The 21757-nt window shown below is 43.0% G+C and overlaps 1 protein-coding gene across 1 annotated transcript in view; it reads right to left on the bottom strand.

Moving 5' to 3' along the window:
• Positions 1-21757, bottom strand: part of LOC105505467 (disrupted in schizophrenia 1 protein) — a 263501-nt gene that overhangs the window by 152538 nt on the left and 89206 nt on the right. The window contains exon 7 of the mRNA XM_011933299.1: positions 1791-1845. Coding sequence (XP_011788689.1) covers positions 1791-1845 — 55 coding nt within the window. The remainder of the gene's footprint in view (positions 1-1790; positions 1846-21757) is intronic.

Below are 21757 nucleotides of genomic sequence, written 5' to 3' on the forward strand. Positions count from 1 at the left end.
CTCAGAAGTTCAAGACCAGCCTGAGCAACCTAGCAAAACCTGGTCTCTACTAAAACTCAAACAAATTTAGCTGGGCAAGGCAGCATATGTCTGTAGTTCCAGCTACTTGGGAGGCTGAGGCAGAAGGATTACCTGAGCCCAGGAGATCAAGGCTGCAGTGAGCTGTGATCCCGCCATTACACTCCAGCCTGGGTGACAGAGCCTTTGGGTGAGCAGAGCAGAATTCAAGTATTTCTGGGTCCCTGGTTCCGATGCTGTCTTATGGGCACCACTTGTTCCTAACAGGAAGCTCTCTTTGTATGCAAGTTATAATTGCCCATCAAACCTGCGGCTCTGTGACCTTTAGCAAAATCACGGGGTGTTGTTTTCAGAAATAAATTAGATACAGAAATGGAGAAAATGCACAGAGTAACTCCAGACATTTTTGCCAACAACACATCCCTGATTTTGGCTTAGCTGTGGTGATCCCTTGGCGTGTTTCCTGATCTAGGGTCCAAGACTTTCTTTCCCTGGGCACAGAGACCGGAAGAGAGTCCTTCCAGGCCAACAGGCTCTTGGCTGCGTTGCTCTCTGCTCGGCAAGCTGTCCTTTTTACATTTCAACCATCGTACAACCACCCCTGGTTCCCAGACCTACTGCAAATAATGAATGATTCATACCCAGTTCTCTGCCACAACATTTAGTCATAATTCACAGAGTAATTGATCCTCTTTCTCAGTCTGTCAATAACTTGGCCAGGTATAAATACATATGAGAAGGGCTTTTGTTTTGTAAACTGTGGTTATCCTAACTAATGAGGACATTGACTATTTAAATTAATTGACCGTGCTCTCAGGGAATAATGAAGACGTATTCTGTCTGTACACAAACCAAGGTCTTGCTATGGCAGTATAAACGATATATAAAGTAAGCAAAATGATTGTCAAGCCAACTGAAAAGCTTTAAAGAACAAAAAACAGTCACCGACTGTTTCATTTGTGAGGAAACTAGACATTGCCCTCCTGGGAAGAAAAGTAATTAATTTCTCAAGTTACTACCATCCTGAAAGCATTTTTTTTTTCTTTGAGATGGAGTCTCGCTCTGTCTCCCAGGCTGGAATGCAATGGTGCAATCTCGGCTCACTTCAACCTCCACCACCCGGGTTAAAGTGATTCTCCTACTTTGGCCTCCCGAGTAGCTGTGATTATAGGCACCCGCCACCATGCCCAGCTGATTTTTGTATTTTTAGGAGAGATGGGGTTTCACGATGTTGGTCAGGCTGGTGTCGAACTCTTGAACTCAGGTGATCCGCCTGCCTCAGCCTCCCAAAGTGTTGGGATTACAGGCATGAGCCACCGCACCCAGCTGATTTTTGTATTTTTAGGAGAGATGGGGTTTCACGATGTTGGTCAGGCTGGTGTCGAACTCTTGAACTCAGGTGATCCGCCCGCCTCAGCCTCCCAAAGTGTTGGGATTACAGGCATGAGCCACCGCACCCGGCCCCGAATGCATCTTTAAGCAAAGGCTTTCAATATGCATAGTGGCAGTCCTTTTCCAGTCCCTAAAATTGACAGCTTCTTTTGTAGCAACGGCCAAACCAGTCCATTTCTGGGGTGTCCACAAGTCGAGACCTCCACTATGACAGAAGCACTCTCTCCTGGCTCTTTTAACTCATCACTGGGACTGCAAAATGGCTTGACAAAGTCTATGTGTTTTTGCAGAAGCTAGGTATCCTATGATCTAGACGTGAGATCAAGTCAAAGGAAAACTTCATAGGCTTCTTTGGAAAATAGGAGTATAAAGGTACTTACCTTAGTAGTGATTTCTTTAAGTGACAAGTTGAGGGATTTTATTCTTTCCTGGAGGCTGGAAGAATTAAAAAGAGGAGATTGGTCTTCTTGGTAACCACAATTCAATACCACTACAGTTAGGAATACTGCAAAAAGTGAACCTTCCACTGGTCTCATGGATGAAAAAGTGCAGGAGAAAAGATGATGCCAAATTGGTTCCATTTGACTATGGAATAAATATGGCACTAGGAAGCAGACCTTTCCTCCCTTATTATGCCTTACTAAAGCTAGTATTACAATTTTATCATGCCCAGAGTGTACATCTACTGATAACGGGAAGAACAGCCAAGGTGTGCTCCTGGCAGCAAAGGATTAAAATCTGCATTCCTATAACCACCTTCCCAGAAGGAAGGTGTATGCTGAGTAGCGTCCCCTAGCAGGGAATCAAATAGTATCTATTTGGGTAGACCATGCAATTCAGCAAGTATGTACCCAGTGCCCTCTGCATTAAGCACTGAAGTAGAGCATAAAGGAGAGACATATATTTAAAGTAGGTCTGAGATAGCACCCCTTAGGCTTCTCCTGCTTCTCTTTTCTCCTTAGCACTTTTCACCTTGACATATTTATTTATTCATGTAATTTCTCTCTCTCCCACTGGAACTTAAGTTCCACGAAGGCAGTGACTGTCTGTTGCGTTCATTCCTGCATCCCGATTGCTTAAACAATTCCTGGAGCTTGTTAGTCAGCCCTCAGTCAATATCTGTAGAATGAATGAATCAATGCAATTAAGAGTCAGATCTTATTATGAAGATTGTTACCTAGTGGAGAAGAAACACATGCACGCGATTCGCTATAATAGAAAGCAAGAGGAAAAAATTACTATAAGGGGAATAGAAAATCAATACTAGGAGAAAACTGCTACATAAAAGCTGTCACCAGGCAAAATATTGTCTGCCTTGAGCAATGGAGACAATAACTTGTGGAGCAATTTAGAACTAGGAGACTGGTGGGAAAGCTTACTGGAAGAGGTGAAAAGTGAACTGGGCCTCAATGGAAAAAACAAAACAACAACAACAAAAAAAAGGAGAATGAAATTCTAGCAAGAAGATAAATCTAACTGGACCAAATGGTTCTCACAGGTGACTTGTGAAAGATAAAGTTAAACAGGGAAATGACTATTTCTGGTAGGAAAGGAGAGGGAAGGATGGGGTGGGGCCTATCTGTATCTACAATGTTTGCTTATTTATTTACTTAGGGGCCGGGCGCAGTGGCTCACGCCTGTAATCCCAGCACTTTGGGAGGCCGAGGTAGGGGGATCACCTGTGGTCAGGAGCTCGAGACCAGCCTGGCCAATATGGTGAAACCCCATCTCTACTAAAATACAAAAATTAGCCAGGCGTGGTGGCATGCACCTGTAGTCCCAGTTACTTGGGAGGCTGAGGCAGGAGAATTGCTTGAACCCAGGAGAATTGCTTGGTGTGAGCCGAGATCGTGCCACTGCACTCCTCCAGCCTGGGCGATAGAGTAAAACTCCATCTCCAAAAAATTAAAATAAAATAAATTTATTTAGTTAGGGAAAGAAAATCAAAGTAAATATGGGGTAAATTCTACTATTTGTTTAATTGTAGTGGTGGGTAAACGAGTGTTGTATTTTTAAATATGTTTGAAATATTTACAGTTAAAATAATTTTAAAGAAATATCAAGGGCAAGCTTTAGTCAGTATTAAATGACAGACTAAGGAGTTTTGAGTTTTATCCCTCAAGCAATAAGAAATCATTCCATTTTTTAGCAAGAGAGCAACATGAAAACAATGTTTTCATTTTTTAGAAAACTATTTGGGTGGCACTAGGAGAGACGATTTGGAGGAAGAAAGTCTGGATGTGACAAAGCCAGGCAGTTCCCTTCAGCAGTGTCAGCCAGGCGGGGGGCGCACGGGCCCCGCAGAGTGATACAGGTCAGAAAGGGGAGGGAGGAACAGGACTGGATTACGTGAATGCTCAGAGCAGTGAGAACATCCATTCTAGAGTTTTCCATTCTTTCATGCATTCATGAACTCATCCATTCTTCAAGTATCTATCCAGCAAGTTAGGAACTTAGAGCATGAAGACATGGTTCCTGCCCACAACCACTTATTGCTGCTAGATATGCCAGAAAATGTAATAGATGCCAGAAGAGGAGTGATTACTTGATTAAATGATGACCTGCACAAGGAAAGGTCAAGGTTTTTGGGGTATGTGTGGGGAGGGGAAAGGAAAGGGTGCAGGGTGTCAGGAAATCTTATACCAGGGGTTGCCAAGTATTAGAGCTAAGCTGCCAATTTGCTAATTTTTGTTTGTTTGCTCTTCAACTGTAAGAACTATTTTTTGATGTTATCACATCCACCAATTTGTCATTTCTGAGTATAAGCAAACTCGTTTCAATTGTAAATACCTGGGAACTGGTGCGGGTCCATACTAATCAGTCATTACCACTTGAGACCTACTTTCAACAGAGGAGGGTTTTCCAGTCCAGCTGAGATCAGCTCAAAAGGAGGAAGTGAGGGTTGACAGAAGTGGAGCATGTGACACCAGACTCTTCAGAATTCAGGAGTTGCCATCTGACAAAAATTAGTGTACTCAGTGGGAACAGAGGAAAACAGCCTTTGGAAGCCTGCCTGGAGAATTCTAGACTCTGGCTGGCTGGGGACCGGATCTTTTGAGAGAATGTAAGGCAGAGTGTCACACAGACATGGAGATTGGGGCAGGTGAAACCACTTAGGGTGGTGGGGAGAGAAGAACAGAGGGCATCCAACATGGACCCGGTCTGCTTCTTCCTCTGATTCTGATAGCAGCATCAGCTTTGGACGGCTAATGCCTGCTGTCCAAACTGAAAACCTTCCTTGAGCAGAAATGCACTTTCCCTTGCTTAGCTCGTGAGAGTCTATTCAACAAATAAATTTTTAGTAAATGGTTCACCACATCATTGAACCTATGTGAGCATTTAATAGTATATTATAAGTAGATGTTCCCAACCACACACACAGACTAGCTCATGCATTCACAATTCAGATAAGTAGCAGATCCTCTTACTGATACTGAAATTTTAGCTGACCAAAACGGCCGTGCTGTTAGCTAATGCCCAACATATCACATAAAAAGTAGGTCAAGCACCGTCTTTCCAGGGGTTGACACAGTTCACTGGTCTGGGCTCAGATCTGGCCCTATCCCAGAAAGAAAATTAGTCTCCTCTTACATATCATGTTAGAGGAAGGAGGCAGTGATGCAGATAATTAAATGCATTGTTTTATATTTAATTTGATTTATATTTAATTTATGCTATATTCCTTTTTGCAACAGATGTACCTTCCCAATTATGTTTTGCTCAGGCTACTATTAACATTAGTTGTATCTTTGGGGTATATACAGAATAAAAGCAATTGTGGGGGAGCAGACGATATGAGTAATCTATATACTATGCTAGTGGGTTACAGGCTATTTATAATAGAAGAATTCTCTCAAACCAAAGTTTACACAGCACTATAAAATATAATACAGATAACAGGGAATCTGCTTTTATTGAAGAGGGGTGTCTGGCCTAGGGTACAAAGATGTCACTTTAGCCCCCCAAACACACACACATTGCTGCTGCCATCACACTGTGGTCCCCAAACCATAATTCCAGGAGCAGGAATACAAACCGAAAACCAGAAAATAACACCAGTTCAATGTTGATAAGAATTCCGTGTACTTTAAATGAGTATAACCAATCCCCACTTTTTAAAAAACTTGCATATTATTCATAACAAATATGAACCGTCCTCTCAGATGAAATTATGCCTTATCCTAGAAACACATAATTTGTCCACACAAATTAGCAAATATGTTTTCAGAAACACACCAGATCTAATTTACCCAAATGAGTATCTTCATTCAAAGTGGCTGCCCCGGAAAAATAGAGTCCAATGTTTATTGAACACTTACTATGTACCAGACACTCTCCCAAATTCTTTATGCAGATGAGCATTTTAAATTCTGATTATAACTCTATGAAGTAGAAACTATAATCATCTACATTATAAGACAAGAAAATTTAATCAAAGAGACTAAGAGAGACTTAAGTAACTTTCCCAGGGGTAACCAGTTGGTAATTATGGGAGATTAAATGGTAACCCAGGCAGTCTAACTATCTGCTCTCCTAACTACTGAACAATACTAACTACTGCTCCCAGAAGCTGTGTACCTATTTAAAATGAACTGTCATCATCCAGACAAATTTTTGGAATTCTACTTTAGAATTTTGTTAAATGTACAATATAATCAATATCATGATTTGTAAATACACGCTATTCTTTACTCACAAACTGGTGTTCCAATCATATGACCAAATTTCACCCTCAACAAATGAAACCTTAGAAAAATTGAGACTACTGACATGAATGTGCTGCACAGAACATACATCAGTAGCAGATGGTCCTGGGGGTGATGACTGTAGCAAAAGGAAATTAAATGCAAAGGTGCCTGTCACCGGTTGAGTTGTGTCCCCCAAAATTCACAGGTTAGAGTCCGAATCCCCAGTACCTAAGAATGTGACGGTGTTTGGAGGTAGGGCTTTTCAATAGGTAACAAATTTAAAATAAAGTCATTAGGGTGACTTTATTTGGATACCAATCCAATTGGATACCAATCCAATATGACTGGTATCATTATAAGAAGAGATGTGGAGGGCCGGGTGTGGTGGCTCACGCCTGTAATCCCAGCACTTTGGGAGGTCGAGGTGGGTAGATCACGAGGTCAGGAGATCTAGACCATCTTGGCTAACATGGTGAAACCCCGTCTCTACTAAAAATATAAAAAATTAGCTGGGTGTGGTGGTGGGTGCCTGTAGTCCCAGCTACTTAGGAGGCTGAGGCAGGAGAATGGCGTGAACCCAGGAGGCCGAGCTTGCAGTCAGCTGAGATCACGCCACTGCACTCCAGCCTGGGCTACAGAGCTAGACTCTGCCTCAAAAAAAAAAAAAAAAAAAAAGAGAGAGAGATGTGGAGACAGACACACGTGGAGGGAAGACCATCTGAGGACAAAAGAGAAAACGGCTGTCTGCAAGTCGAGGAGAGGAGCCTCAGAAGAAACCAGCCCTGCTGACACCTTGATCTTAGACATTCAGCCATCAGAATAGTGAGAAAATAAATTTCTGTTGTCTAAGCCACCCTATCCATGGTACTTTATTACGACAGCCCTAGCAGACTCGTGCATGTGGAATTTTCCATTTTTCATGGTATGATGAGTTATATGTAGTATTAGGGCACCGCACACCGGTGCTTCACGATCCAGGCAAAAATAGTTGCTACTCCATGTAGCAGCAGCAGCAGGTCCAGCAGAAAACATTGCAACTCTTTTGTTTTCTTCAGACTGACAGTTTCTTTTCAATATGCCCAACTGTGAGACTGCGGGCTGCTGCAACAATAAATGTGTGTAGAACATTATCATTCTTGTTTGCAGTTTAGGAGCTAAGTATTATGAATGGTGGCACTAAGAAAATGTGATGTGAGAATGTCTTTGATCTTTAAAAATGATTATGGATTATGATTTTAAAATTATTATTTAAAAAATGATTCATTAGAAACGAAAAAGGGCTCCCTTCAATACTCCTGCAATATCACAAACATAATACAATCACTGATGTCAAAAATATAAGGAATAAAAATTCAATCTGGGGAGGGACAGATTGCTTTTCAGCCATAATTAGAAGGGCAAATGGAATTGAAGTCAATAACAGTCACTAATCTAGATAATACAAGCCAAGACTTGGTCAAGGGCCAGAATGAGACATTTATACAGGAGGATACAGCCAGGCAATTTTGGTTTAATGACTTGGGAGTGAGAAACTATTCTAAAGATAACTATCCGACCAAAGAACTGTCTCTACTTCTACCACTCTGCTCCAAGCCACAGGCACCTCTCCTCTGAAATGCTGCAATAGTCTCAGAACAGTTCTGCATTTACCCTCACTGCTCCACAGTCTGTTCTTGAGATACAGCCAGGGTGAGCCTTCACAAGTATGTCAAATAAAATGCCACTATTCAGCCCAAAACCCTGCTCCATCACACCTGGGTCGAGCCAAGTCTGCAAGGACCTATATGGCCCATCTCTCATCACGTCTCTTACCTCCTCTCCTACAACTCCCTTCTTTGCTTGCTCCACCCTGGCCACAGAGGCCTCCTGACAGCTCCTCAAATCTGCTGTGGCTGGTTAAGGCTCCACTGCCTTGACCTTCTGCCCCAGCACATATAATGGGCCGACTCCCTCCCACCTGCAAGTCCTTGCTCACCTCTGACACTCTCAGTGAGGCTGGCCTGACTACTCCATCGACAGCTGTAAATTTCACATCCACTCGTCTTCCGCCCCAACCCCCAAGTCATGTTCATTTTCTACTAACCTACCTGTAACTTAACTTATTTATTATGTTTGTTATTTATTTCTGCCTTTTACCACTAGAAAAAGAATTCCATGTGGGCAAGGATCTTTGGAGAAGTACTTGAAGTGCTTGGCACACAGTGTGTACCTAATAAATATTTGATTAATGTATAATACTCACATTCTTGTCTTCTCTCTAAGAAATAAGTGGGGTGGGGTAGGGTGGGGCGGAAGCATCCTCACCTCTGTTAGAGGCACACTCAAAGCACAGGATGGTGAGTGGCTCCGTCTTTATCCCCACTTCCCACCACTGCCCGCTCAGGATCAGGGAGGGATTAAAGGCTGCAGCTGCTCTTGACTGTATGGCTGGGGTGGAGCTTTGCATGACAGAGAAAGAAGAGGTTAAAAACTCGGAGTCAACTCATCAGATGTCCTCTCTTCTTTCAAAATTCCATCTCTCAGAAGTCTTATTTATCTCAGTTTATCTCTGTTGGAGAGTTTCCTTTCATGGGCTATATTACATGTTGAACTGTGTTGTCCACAAAATTTGTATGTTGATGTCCTGACCTCCATACCTCAGAATGTGACTGCAGTTAGAAATAGGTCATTGCAAATGTACTTTGAGTTAAGATCAACCATACTCCGACATGACTGGTGTCCTTATAAAAGGGGAAATGTGGATTCAGAGACATGCATAGAGGGAAGATGATATGAAAAGACACAGGGAGAAAATGATCATCTACAAGCCAAGGAGAGATGCAGATCCTTCCCTGACAGTCCCCAGAAGAAAGCAACCCTGCTGACACCTTGATTCTTGGACTTTTTTTTTTTTTTTTTTTTCCGAGATGGAGTCTCACTCTGTCTCCCAGGCTGGAGTGCAGTGGTATGATCTCAGCTCACTGCAACCTCCACTTTTTGGGTTCAAGCGATTCTCCTGCCTCAGCCTCCCAAGTAGGTGGGATTACAGGCCTGTGCCAGAACACTCGGTTAATTTTTTTGGTATTTTTAGTAGAAATGGTGTTTCACCATATTAGCCAGGCTGGTCTCAAACTCCTGACCTCAAGTGATCCACCCACCTCGGCCTTCCAAACTGTTGGGATTGCAGGCGTGGGCCACTGCACCCGGCCAAATCTTGGACTTCTAGACATGATGAATTTCTTTTTTTTGTTTTTTGAGACGGAGTCTCGCTCTGTTGCCCAGGCTGGAGTGCAGTGGCCGGATCTCAGCTCACTGCAAGCTCCGCCTCCCGGGTTTATGCCATTCTCCTGCCTCAGCCTCTGGAGTAGCTGGGACTACAGGTGCCTGCCACCTCGCCCGGCTAGTTTTTTGTATTTTTTTAGTAGAGACGGGGTTTCACAGGGTTAGCCAGGATGGTCTCGATCTCCTGACCTCGTGATCTGCCCTTCTCGGCCTCCCAAAGTGCTGGGATTACAGGCTTGAGCCACCGCGCCCGGCCGACATGATAAATTTCTGTATTGAAGCCAGGTGGCTGTGGTGCTACTTTATACTAATACAGGCTGGCACGGAAAGGAAGACATGTGGAGGGCCCCTCATTCCTGCCTCTTGGAATGATAAGAGCTCGAAGTCTGGAAGTGAGGTGTAGGCCTGGGCAAACGGCACCAGTGGTCTCATCTGGGAGCCTGCCTCTAGCAAAGTGCCAAATGAGTCCTCACTGCCAACATGCTGCCAAGGTCAGAAGATGGCTCCAAAAATTCAGAGTGATCGTGCTTACAGCATCTCGCTCATCTTTCTCAAAAACCTGTAGCTACTGCTATCATGTCAATGTGTCCTCCAGAATTCATGTGTTGGAAACTAAATTCCCAAGGCAACCATGTTGAGAGGTAGGACCTTTAAGAAATGTTTAGGTTACCAGGAATCTGCCCTCATGAATGGATTGATATCGTTATTGGGGGAGTGGGTTCCTGATAAAAGGGTGAGTTTGGTCCCCTCCCCTTCTCTGTCTCTCTCTCTCTCTCCCCTGCTCTCTCTCACACACATGCTCTCTCTCTCTCTCTCTCTCTCTCGATCTCTCTTGCCCTTCTGCTTCCTGCCATGGGATGATGCAGTAAGAAGGTCCTTGCCAGATGCAGCCCCCTCAACCTCGGACTTCCAAGCCTCCAGAAGTGTAAGAAATAAATCTTCTCTCTTTATAAATCACTCAGTCTGCAGTAACAAAATGGACTAAGACAGCTGCATTGGGCATCTATTTGGTTAGAGAATCCCACGCCCCAATCTAATAGCAACTAACAACTATTTACTCGGTTTCTCCAGATCCTGTCCCTTAGGGAAGCCTATCTCAAGAGCCTTATAACATACTTTAATCCACACCCTCTCTCTGTAATACTTCCAATACTCTCCTTAAATCCAGGCAAAAGAACTCCTCCCTTGCTCTCTGCCACATTGGAGGGCTCTGTCCTGATCCTTCTTACCCTCGAGGGGAAGGGTAAATGGGGAGGCCAAAGGTACAAGCCACCCAAAACTGGTTCAGGCAGCCAAGACCAGAAGTGCCTTCCTGAAGAGCCAGGAGCCTGCATCCTGCCAGGGTTCTTCTCAGGGCACTGCTTGCAAGGGTGGACTGCAGTGCAGTGGGCATACCTCTAGGCCCAAGCGGTAGTCAAGCACAGGCTATTTTGAAGGGTGTAGATATTACCTGGACATACAGGCTAGGTCCCCATATAAAACCTATCATGGTGTGGGACAGGTGCAAGGATAGGAAGACAAAGTGGGAAGTTCCCTTTGACCCCTTACTCTGGGACACAATGTCAGGCAGGCCTGGATAGACCTCTTTAATGTTATATCCTAGAGAAACCACCTCTCATTCCATGCAGTCTTTGGTAGTTTATTACCAGTTCCTCATACCACCAGTAACCCAGCCATGGCCACCTTAGCACCTGGCACTAGAGGTAAAGCCTTGGCTCTCAGCATCAGAGGCACTCCCAGGGTGACAACCACACACCTGCCCCAAAGATGAGCCTTTGAAGAACAAACTCTGTTCCTGTTCTTACCTGGACCTCTGCAGAAAAAGAATATTAACGACACTCAGAGAATGACACCACTACCCCACTAACTTTCTGCAAGACTTTGAACAAGTCACTTTCATCTGGGGCTCCATTTTCTCAGCTGCAAAATGAGGAAGTTGAACTCAATTATTTCTAAAATCCTTCCAGGTCTACTATCCCATATTCTTTCACTGCTCTATCATTCAAAAATCTTTTACTAGCCTTTTTTATTTATAGATATTTAGAGAATCTAAAAACCACATAGGTTTTATAAAGTACCAGATAACATTGATAACAGAGACAGAAATATACAGGAGACACGTGTCTTTTTTTACTCTATAATAGAGTAATAGAGACAGAAATATACAGGATGTATTAGATTAGACAGAAATATAATAGATAATAAAGATACATTCGATATTAGAAATGTAATAGATAATAGAGACAGAAATATACAGGAGATACATGTCATTTTTTACACTAAGTGAGGGACGTGTTTTTCAGCTTGGAGGCTAACTGTGCAAAGAGTTTGCTCCCTGCAGACAGTTGTCCGCTCATCTTCCTGCCTGTGTATATGTGGCTTTATGCTGAAGTTCCCCTTTAGCAAAAAGCTACAGGAGATGAGGAATATCAGTTTCATCTCTGAACATCCTTCTCTCTACCCTCTCCCACTCCCTCTATTCCCTATCCCATCCCATTTCCTGTTTTGTAAAAATCAGTTTAAGAATGAGAGATTATTACTAAAGCAAACCACAAACGATGGAAAGAGCAAAAGGACAGCTATCTTAGCATAGGCGCCACTTGGGTCTTGAATTAAAACACACTCACACAGCCAGGTATGGTGGGTCACACCTGTAATCCATGCACTTTGGGAGGCCAAGATGGGCAGATCACTTGAGCACAGGCGTTCAAGACCAGTCTGGACAACATGCTGAAACCCCGTCTCTACCAAAAAAAAAATAATAATAATAATAATAATACAAAAATTAGCCAAGCATGGTGGCATGTGTCTGTGATCCCAGCTACTCGGGAAGCTGAGGTGGGAGGATTCCTTGAGCCCAGGAGGCTGAGGCTACAGTGAGCGATAATCGCACCACTGCACTCCAGCCTGGGTGGCAAAGCAAGACCTTGTGTGTGTAAATAAATAAATAAATAAAATAACACACACACACAATGCACACAAATCCATTGACATTAACAACCTTGCCCCTCACCTTCTGTTAGAGGACAAATGGAAAACAAAATGACTGTGGAAACAGCTTTAGGAAATTCAGGTTTATCTACTTGGTCTTTATCCCTCCTTAGACCCTTCTATCCTCACAGCTGATAATGTCACATGGCACCCATCAGACATTCATGGAGCACAGAGGCACAAACGCCATGAATTCCTCTAGACTTCGGATGATCTTGTAAAAGCACAACAGGGTGCATAAATTCATCAGAAGCAAGCCATTCTATATGGCTATTTATAAAAATGACTCCAGCTGGTTATCTGAGACCTTTACTTCTGGGAAAGCCAATGTGGTGCAGTGGAGAGAGATTTGAACTGAGAGGTAGGAGCACCAGGACCTCTGCTGGCCATCCTTGCCACCTTTGGCAAAGCATATTACCTCTTTCCAGTTCAGTGGTGGCTGAAGTCAGAGAGTTTGCTGGACTGAAAACAGACACTCACCTTCGTGCTCACCAACTAGCTCATCTTTTGAGGATCATTGGAGGAATGAAGTATAGAAAGACCATTTAATAAATCATGCAGACATTATACCAAACCTGTATTATAGTAAGAAAATATTTTAGAGTAATCTGACCAAAATCAGGCACATAAATTTTTAACAAGGGTGGAATAAATATATTTAGAGTTTTTCTGGCCCAGGCAAAGGACATTAAGTAAAAGGATCAAAGAAAACTAGGCCAGGGAAATACTTGAACATTTAGTTCTTTGATTCCTTCTCTGAGTATACATCACATCATGACTCACATTCTCCCTATCTCTCTGAATTTCAAGGATCCTATGTCTTCAACTAGGGTGCCATACTCCATTATTCTGAGTCCTTTTAGTACAGTACAACTTCTCCAAATAACTCAGCAAACTGAAAATGAGGTGTCACTTTTTTTTTTTTTTTTGAGACAGAATCTCACCCTGTCACCCAGGCTGGAGTGCAGTGGCGCAATCTCAGCTAATTGCAACCTCCACCTCCCGGGTTCAAGCGACTCTCCTGCCTCAGCCTCCTGAGTGGCTGGGATTATAGGCGCACACCACCACGCCCAGATAATTTTTGTATTTTTAGTAGAGAGGTGGTTTCACCATGTTGGTCAAGCTGTTCTCAAACTCCTGACCTCGGGATCTGCCCGCCTCGGCCTCCCAAAGTGCCGGGATTACAGGCGTGAGCCACTGTGCCCGGCTGATGTTACATTTTATAAGACCATAAACTCTTTTTAATAAGATACACCCATGTAACTCATATCATAAGGGACAATGGAGGGAGAGGAAAAAAATGAACATAAGGATTTCTGATCTTTCCTTGGAAAAGATTTCCTGTGATCGAGGTGCTGATGCAAAGGCAGTGAGCAGAGGAAAGGAGCAAGCCCTAATAGTGAATTTGCTGAACTTTCCAAATTGGCAGGTATGAGTAAGGTAGCACACGCACGCGTTCACACCCTCACCCTGTGCCATCTCTTGCAGGTCCCCGTGCTTACTGGGAAGCTCTGCCTGACATCACGGCATCACAGTTTGCATCGAAGTCCAGTTTCATAAAAAATCACAGCTTTATTTTTAACTGATGAACTTGCTATTTGGCTTATCCAAATATTCCAAGTGTTAATTCAACCAGATCTTTCTCATTGCCTCAAACAATCTTATTCCAAACTGAAACTATAATTCATGTGCCAAAAACATTTAGACTTACAGACATTTGTCTGTAGGAGATTTTGGTGGTTTAATAATGAAAAAATGAGAACAGGAATCAGAAATATGAACAGCCTTACGTTCAGATTATAACCATTCTCCTTTCTACTCCTTCCTCACAAGCTGTTTAACGATTCTTTTTTACAACAATAAGGAAATAAATTACCAGCTTCTTATTTTTTGGAGACTGGTAACCAAGTCAGCTCCATATTTTCAACTATTCTCATAACCATGATGTATTTAAATGTTCAAACAAGATTTCTGTACTTGGGCTCTAGAACTTTTCCCCACCCCCCCCAAAACTCATGTGAGTTCAGCCCATTAAATACTACAATTTAATCTAAGGGGAAAATGATACTACATCCAGGCTTATTCTGTTAAGTGATCCAAAGGCAACTTCATATTTCCATTTCAATTACTACCCTCCCTTTATTCTGATTATTTAATAAGGAATGTCCAGTTGTTCCCATGGGAACAACTGAGATTTTAAATAAATACCTAGAACTGCTTGCATTTATTTATTTTTTTAATATTTATTTTTATTTGTTGAGACAGTCTTGCTCTGTCACCCAGGTTGGATTACAGTGACATGATCTCTGCTCACTGAAACCTTTACCTCCCATGTTCACGTGACTCTCCCTCCTCAGCCTCCCGAGTAGCTGGAACTACACAGATGCACCACCACACCTGGCTAATTTTTTATTTTTATTTTTTTGGTAGAGACAGGGTTTTGCCATGTTGGCCAGGTTGGTGTGAAACTCCTGATCTCAAGTGATCCTCCCACCTCGGCCTCCCAAAGTCCTGGGATTACAGACATGAGCCACTGTGCCCAGTCATTTGCATTTATATTTAATACTAATTTTTTAAATATATTCTTGCTTCTCCTAAATTTCTAAGTATTTATACGTTCCAAAACTATGAAGCTTGCCAAAAACGTTGTACTTTCTGCTGTGGGTTTATTCTTTTCTTCTGAATTGTCTTTAATTAACTGGCGTCTGGCTAAGAATAAGCATATGTACAGCTCAAGTTTGCAGAGACAATTTTAACCTTACATTTTCTCAAGCATCTCTCAAAATCTGTTGACAAAGCAACAGATCAGCCTGATTCCTAAAACTGGGGAATATTGTCAATTTCATTTCCTAAAATGTTTCTGTGGGTACACTAAAGATGGACATACTTTACTGGATAAAAAATGCAAAAATAGACCACTGGTGAACAAAATGAACCAACAGTAGGAGAAAAATTCAGTTGACTAAAGGAGAAACTGAATAAGGAATTCAAACACCAATATCAATATGACTCAAAGAGGAAGCTAAGGAAATTTGCAAAAGAGGAAGTACAAAACAGTAATGACAATGAAAGTCAAGATGAAGGTTTAACAACGATCTCTACATAAGACACAGCACCCCCCCCACCACCACTGAAAGCAGCTACAGGAAATCTAGAGGTTCTGTCTGACTTTGGTTTCAGTCATCCTAGCAGCCTAGCTATCAGCACAGGGTAGATTAATCACCCTTCCACAGCTTGAAAAAGATGTGCTCTTAACTGATTAAATTCTCAGCAAGCAATGAGCTGGCATTTCCAACCTGGGGATATTCCCAGCAGTCACTGGAGAAGGGTCTTTCTGAGCAGAGCTAAATTACCTTCTGCTGGAAGATTCCAAAACTTCTGCACTTCTTCCAGAGTTTCAGCTCAAGGTCTGAAGAAGAGTTTAGCCTGACTTATTAAATTAACATCTGAAAAGTTAAAGCAGGGAAAAGTAACATACAGCTTACAAAAAGGAAAGAATAAGAGAGTTTGATAAAGGGAACAGAGGATTGCAGAAGACATGTAAATTACAAAGAAATTAAGTACAGAACAGTTCTCAAGGTGATAATAATGGAAACTAAAAATTGAAATTGACTAGGAGAAAGACTTAAAATAGGCCACATGCTTTCATGTTTGTGAGAGTTGACTTGCAGCTGCAATATTAGAACTAGCTATGATCATTTTAAGATGACTATCTCCCATCTTTGATAATCCATGGGGCTCCAGTTGAAAATAATTAACCTAATGCCTAAATTATATAAAAGAGAAATGGGTGAGTCTACAAATCACAAGCCTCCAAAGAGCTACCTAAACAATAACAATACTAAGAATAATAGACTCGTGTTGTAAGTTTCTTAAAGAAAACAAGCACAGAGAATTTGTAAAATATTAAAATACAACATTATAAAATACATATCCATTTTTTCACCCTCCTTTGTTCTAAGTTATTCAAAAATCATGGTAAATGTTACTGTAGCACAAAATAAAGTCGTTTTTTAAATCTGCAAGTAAAATAGAATTCCTCCCTTGAGTTTCTCAAATACAGCCTGTTAACTTAAAAATCACACAATTTATCAATTTAGAAAGAAGAGCTTTATTTCTTACAAGGGGGTTAAAGCCTGCAATGTTGCCATTCTAACAGGCTGGGAAGCATAGGCTCCAGCAGAAGCCAATAGCAAGCACTTTAAGGGAGGGACAGGTAAGACAGGAATTTATGCAGAATAGGTTGACCAAGTACACATATTCCACAGGTTATAGCAGGAGCTATGAATATTCATGAAGGCGGTCCTAATGCATGCATACTGAATAAGCACACATGCTATATACAACTTACGTTCACCTTGGGGTGGAGACTTAACATTTACATGTATTACCATTAGGCCCTCTATGTAAAAGGTCCTTTCAGAATACAAAGGCACTCAAGTGTCTCTGTAAATAGGCCAGAAGCAGTCCACAGTTGGTCTTTGTATCAGAAGAAACTTACTGAAATCAGAATCTTTTCTGATGAAAGCTACAGTTACAGCTGGTGGAACAGGGAGTCAGTCAACGTCTGGCGGTGGAAGGAATGCCATGGTTTTAAGATAGCTCATCTCAAGGCCAGTGCTTGTTTAGCTGCTAGAGAAAAAGAAAACCCAGGTGGCAGTTAGAAGGTAGTTTATTCTTTAGGTGCAGGGGTGTGTGACTTATCCCTGCCTGGCATGGCCTTAGGTCTTGTTTATAATTTGGTCTCTCATTACCACCGAGAGTCTGTTCCGTCAGTTCTTAAGATCTCATTTGAGCACTGATGCTGGTCAGTTGTTGTGTCTAAGCTACAAAAGGGAGGGATTATAGCAAGGCAAATCCAACCTCCCGGCCCACTGGGGCTGGGAACTCGGTTTGTATGGAGTCTCTGGGGTCTCCTTGGCCACGAGGGAATCCGTTCAGTGGTTGGGGGCTTAAGATTTTATTTTTAATTTACAACACAATGAAAACTGGACATGGGGGTTCTGTTTTCTTGGGAACCTACATTTCCTGGTGAGCAGCATCTGTACCCAGCCAGATAGGGGGGATTTTCTTCCTTCTTTTCCAACCCTCTTGCTCCTTTACCAGATTACAATTTGGTAAACTTTTCACATTGCCTGTAATGACGACTTTCCAGAAGAAAATGGGAGGATACACAATGGCGAGGCGAGGTCTAAGCTCTGAGCAGCAGCAGCAATGCTTGGAAAGCAGGTTTGCTCAGGTCCCTGTTCTAGGGACCAGCCCTTAGGAAAGTGCCAGCTAGAGCACCGTGGCCTGTGGATGGTCACAGCCTGCCCAGGGAACTTCAAAGAGGAACTTATAGAGCTCCTAGGAATAGAATTATGCGGGATTTTTAGGCAGTTTATTTTAACTTATTTCACAAAATCCTAAAGTGCAAAGTATTGTAGAACCAGAAAGGACCTTCCACATCATCCAGTTCAAACCCTCTTTTCACAGACAGTAATACCAGTTCCTCCAGCCCTGGGGCGGGGCCTTGCTTTCCAGTTTCTCTTCCTCTCACATTTCTTTCTTTGGAAAGTCTGACAGACCTCTCTGACTTGAGACAGTTGCCTGTTTGGTCTCCCCAGGCTGCCTATTTTTAGATACCCCTTGGCTCCAATCCAATCAGGCAACACTCGGCACACAGAGACAACCATCCCTGGCCTGGAGGGCCATCCATTCTCTTGTCCTTGGGCCTACAGACCCATGCTCTGCTAGGCTGGACTTCTTTCCATTGCTTGATGAAACACTCTGTCCAAGGCCTGGTCTCTCCCAGGCCATAAGTGTGAACCATCTCTGGATTCCCTCTGCATTAAAAATTGGCCAAAGACATGAGGGCACCACTTTTACGGCTGTGTGAACTTGGACCCTCAGCAGCCTCATCTGCAAAATGGGCATAAAAACATTATATTGCCCAACAGACTTTATAGGGTTATTGTAAGCAAGTATGACAGTTTGTAAATAACAGAGATATTAAAATTAGTGTATGAGTATCATCACCAAAATAACTAAGAAGGACAGACAGGATAAATCTGAGTGGAGAGGGCAAACCTGCAGGGAGGTCCTGAACGCTGCAGATGTCGCCTATGCAGGGAAGCCTCACTCCAGGCACCCATCTGGCCAGCATTGCTCACACACTTCTGTCTCACTGCATTTGCTGTCTTGGCAAATATTTATCTGCCTCATGAATTCCTGGGAAAAGCAAGATGTCTACTTTACTTAAAAAGGGGAGGTGGGAAAAAAAAAAAACTTGTAATCCCAGTGACCCAGGAGGCTGGGGTAGAAAGATCACTTGAGGCCAGGAGTTCAAGTCCAACCTGGCAACACAGCAAGACCCCCCCATCTCTACAAAAAATTAAAAAATTAGCCAGGCATGGCGACATGCACTTATAATCCTAGCACTTGGAAGGCTGAGGCAGGAGGATCACTTGGGCTCAGGAGTAAAAGGCTGTAATGAGTCATGATCATACCACTGCACTCCAGCCTGTGGGACAGCGGGAAACCCCATCTCTAAAAAAGAAAGAAAAGTCCTTACCAAAAAAAGGGGGAAAAAATCAGAATTTCCTGGAAAAATGCAAAGCTCTCCTCTTTCTCCAGATGATTTCTAATGCTCTCAGTCCCATAAAGCCATTGCCTTGGCAAACCAATCAGGTAGAAGGCAAAGACAGAGGAGAGAGAAAGACAAAGCCCAGAAGTGGAGATTAAAGAACAACAGTCTTCACGAATGGAAAAGCAGCTTGGAGGCTGCTGATATGCTGCAGGGATTTTCTCTGCAGTCTCTGCATTATTGCAGTTTGGTGGCTGCCTCACACTACCCCCGGGGCAAGAGCATTAATGGGATCTCTCCCACACAGCTGCCTCCAGGCAACCCTCTTTGAGAATCTCTACCACCATCCTAGATTCGGGATCAGTTTTCCAATTCAGGCCTTGTTGTTTCAGTGTCTCCTCACTTTAATATGATATGCTTCTGAGGGGAAAGAGGAACTATTGATTTTTTTTCCCATTCAGTTGTGAGCTGGTGAATTACATTATTTCAAATCTCACTTGCAAGGAGGCCTGACATCAGCAGGGACTGCCTGGTGTGGAGCTGAGCACAGGCGTGATGAGGATGCCTGCAGCACCCTGCATAATTACTGCTCCTGGCCAGGGAGCCCTGGGCAGTTTAGCTAGTGGTTGGGGGCATGGACGCCACAGAAGGCCTGGCTCCTCTCCACCTACCAGCCTCCCCAGCCCAGCCCTGCTGTGAGGCTCCCAGATTCTCCAACCAAGGCCCAGCCAGCCCTCTGTAACCAGGGGTTGAGTTTGTTTCACACTTTGTGCCAATGGTTTGTAAAAAGATGTGACACGTTTCTTCCAAATGCACAACAAGCGACAATTCGTCCGTGAGCTGCCAGAACACATTTTACATGAAGCATGAAAAATCCCAGGAGCTGAGGAATGAAGGACTCAACCCCAGATGAATACAAGCCAGTCAAGCATTTCTAAAGAACGTTAGAAAGCGTCCTAAGCAGCCCTCCACGTCATCACCGTGATTATTACCATAATTATTCCTCCCTCACTTTGCAGTTAGCCATATGCATGCCACATGAGGTCACAGGCTGCCCTCCCCTGGTTTTCCTGACACATAAAACCAACAAGAAGCCAGGGGAGGCTGAGCTAATGGTGCTAGAGAGAGATGAGCTGCAAATCACCATTCCCCTCAATTTACGCCAAATAAATAGATGGAACCTTACGCCCCACATGGCGGGATGTGATCCACAGAAAACCTTGGACACTGTGTCCCCCATCTTTTCCCTCTCCTGTCTCCCCCACCCCCATATCACAATCCCATTACTGAGAATGGGAGTGCAGTCAGCAGGCGGTGGAACAAGAACTATGGGTTTCATGTGGGAGGAGAACCAAGCTCACTGGGTAAAAGTGGTACTTCTAAGACCCTCACATCAAAGGAAGACTTGCAGGAGAAAATAAGGAACTTGTTTTAAAGCAGAGGGGCTGAAATTCCAGGGATGAAAGAAATTCAAATGAACATATCTTCTAATTGGTTCCTGTCCTTTCATGCACCCCTGCTCTGTCAGCTTCCATACTGTGGAGCTTCTGATTCTCCAGTGCTTAAAAAGCATTCTCCTTTTGTTCACTGGAAGAAAACCATTTTTGTTGGCTCCACACAAAAAGTGTCTATGATGTCTCTGGGATGGTAACACTTCATCTCCTCCTGCTAAGTTATTTGATCCAGAACACAGACATTGGAAAATTCAAATGGCTTCTTTGATTTCTATTATCACACCCAAACCTAAAATCATTGGGTGTCCTTGACCCCAGCACATGCCCTCTACTTCCAGCCTGTCTCTGACATTGGCCAGGGAGTTCCCAACAAGCCACAGTCAGAAATGATGGCCTCCATGCAAGCACGTAAGTCTCCACCAATGACACATCCAGAAAGGCCACGTGCTATCAGGAAGTTTCTTTTCAAGCTCGTGGGTCATTGTCCACGAAACAAAGCATATCTTTCCCTTTGCAATTGCATGTTAGAAAGTTGAGTAAATGACAAACAGATGGCACCCTCAGTTTGTATCTGGCCTCTATGAAAATCCTTACAGACGATGATAACAGTCGTGATGTTGAGTGATCTGTTTCTCCAGGTTTTGTAACAATACTAGTCTTTGCAACTTCTCTTTATAAGACTTCAAGGTTTTCCTGTTTCACAATTTGTCTGACTCTCCCCATCTGGCCTAAGAAGAGCCTATTCTCATGAACAACAAAGGTAGCTATTGATGTATGTAAGATGGGTTCATTTGGCTGAATATACCTACTGGATATTCTCCCTAAGTCAGCATTTTCTAAAAGATAACCAATACTTCATAGCAAAAATTAGGTTAACAGGATCACGTCCAATTAGTTAAAAATACTGGACCAAGCAATCTCTTTGATCTGTTGAGCCAGCTGGCTCTACACTGGCTTCTTTCAAATGCTTCACTTCTGCAGATCCAGGTTTCAGAATTAATCAACAGGAGTGTAAATATCAGGTTTTTCTCTTATTAATTAGGACTTTGGGCAAAGTATAACCTACTTAAACTTTTTTTCCTCACCTGCAAAATGAATATAACAACAGAAGTAACTCATAGAGTCAGCTTATAACAGTGCCTGGTACATGGTAAGCACCCAGTGCATTTTAGCTGCCAATAACAATCCATTCTTCCAGATGGAAACTTTGTCACTGGGTGTCCCTCTCTCAGTGGTTCACCTCCTCCCTTAGTGAGAGGCATAGTTCACCCCTCTCCAGATGATCATCCTCAGCAAAAATTGGCATCAAGATCTTTAGCCCATTGAACTCCAACAGTTCTCAAAGGGAGACAGGGTGTCCTCAGGGTGTTGTTTGGAAATGGGGAGAG

This window comes from Colobus angolensis, unplaced genomic scaffold (genome assembly GCF_000951035.1).
Source record: "Colobus angolensis palliatus isolate OR3802 unplaced genomic scaffold, Cang.pa_1.0 Scaffold126, whole genome shotgun sequence".
NCBI classification, from domain to species: Eukaryota; Metazoa; Chordata; class Mammalia; order Primates; family Cercopithecidae; genus Colobus; species Colobus angolensis.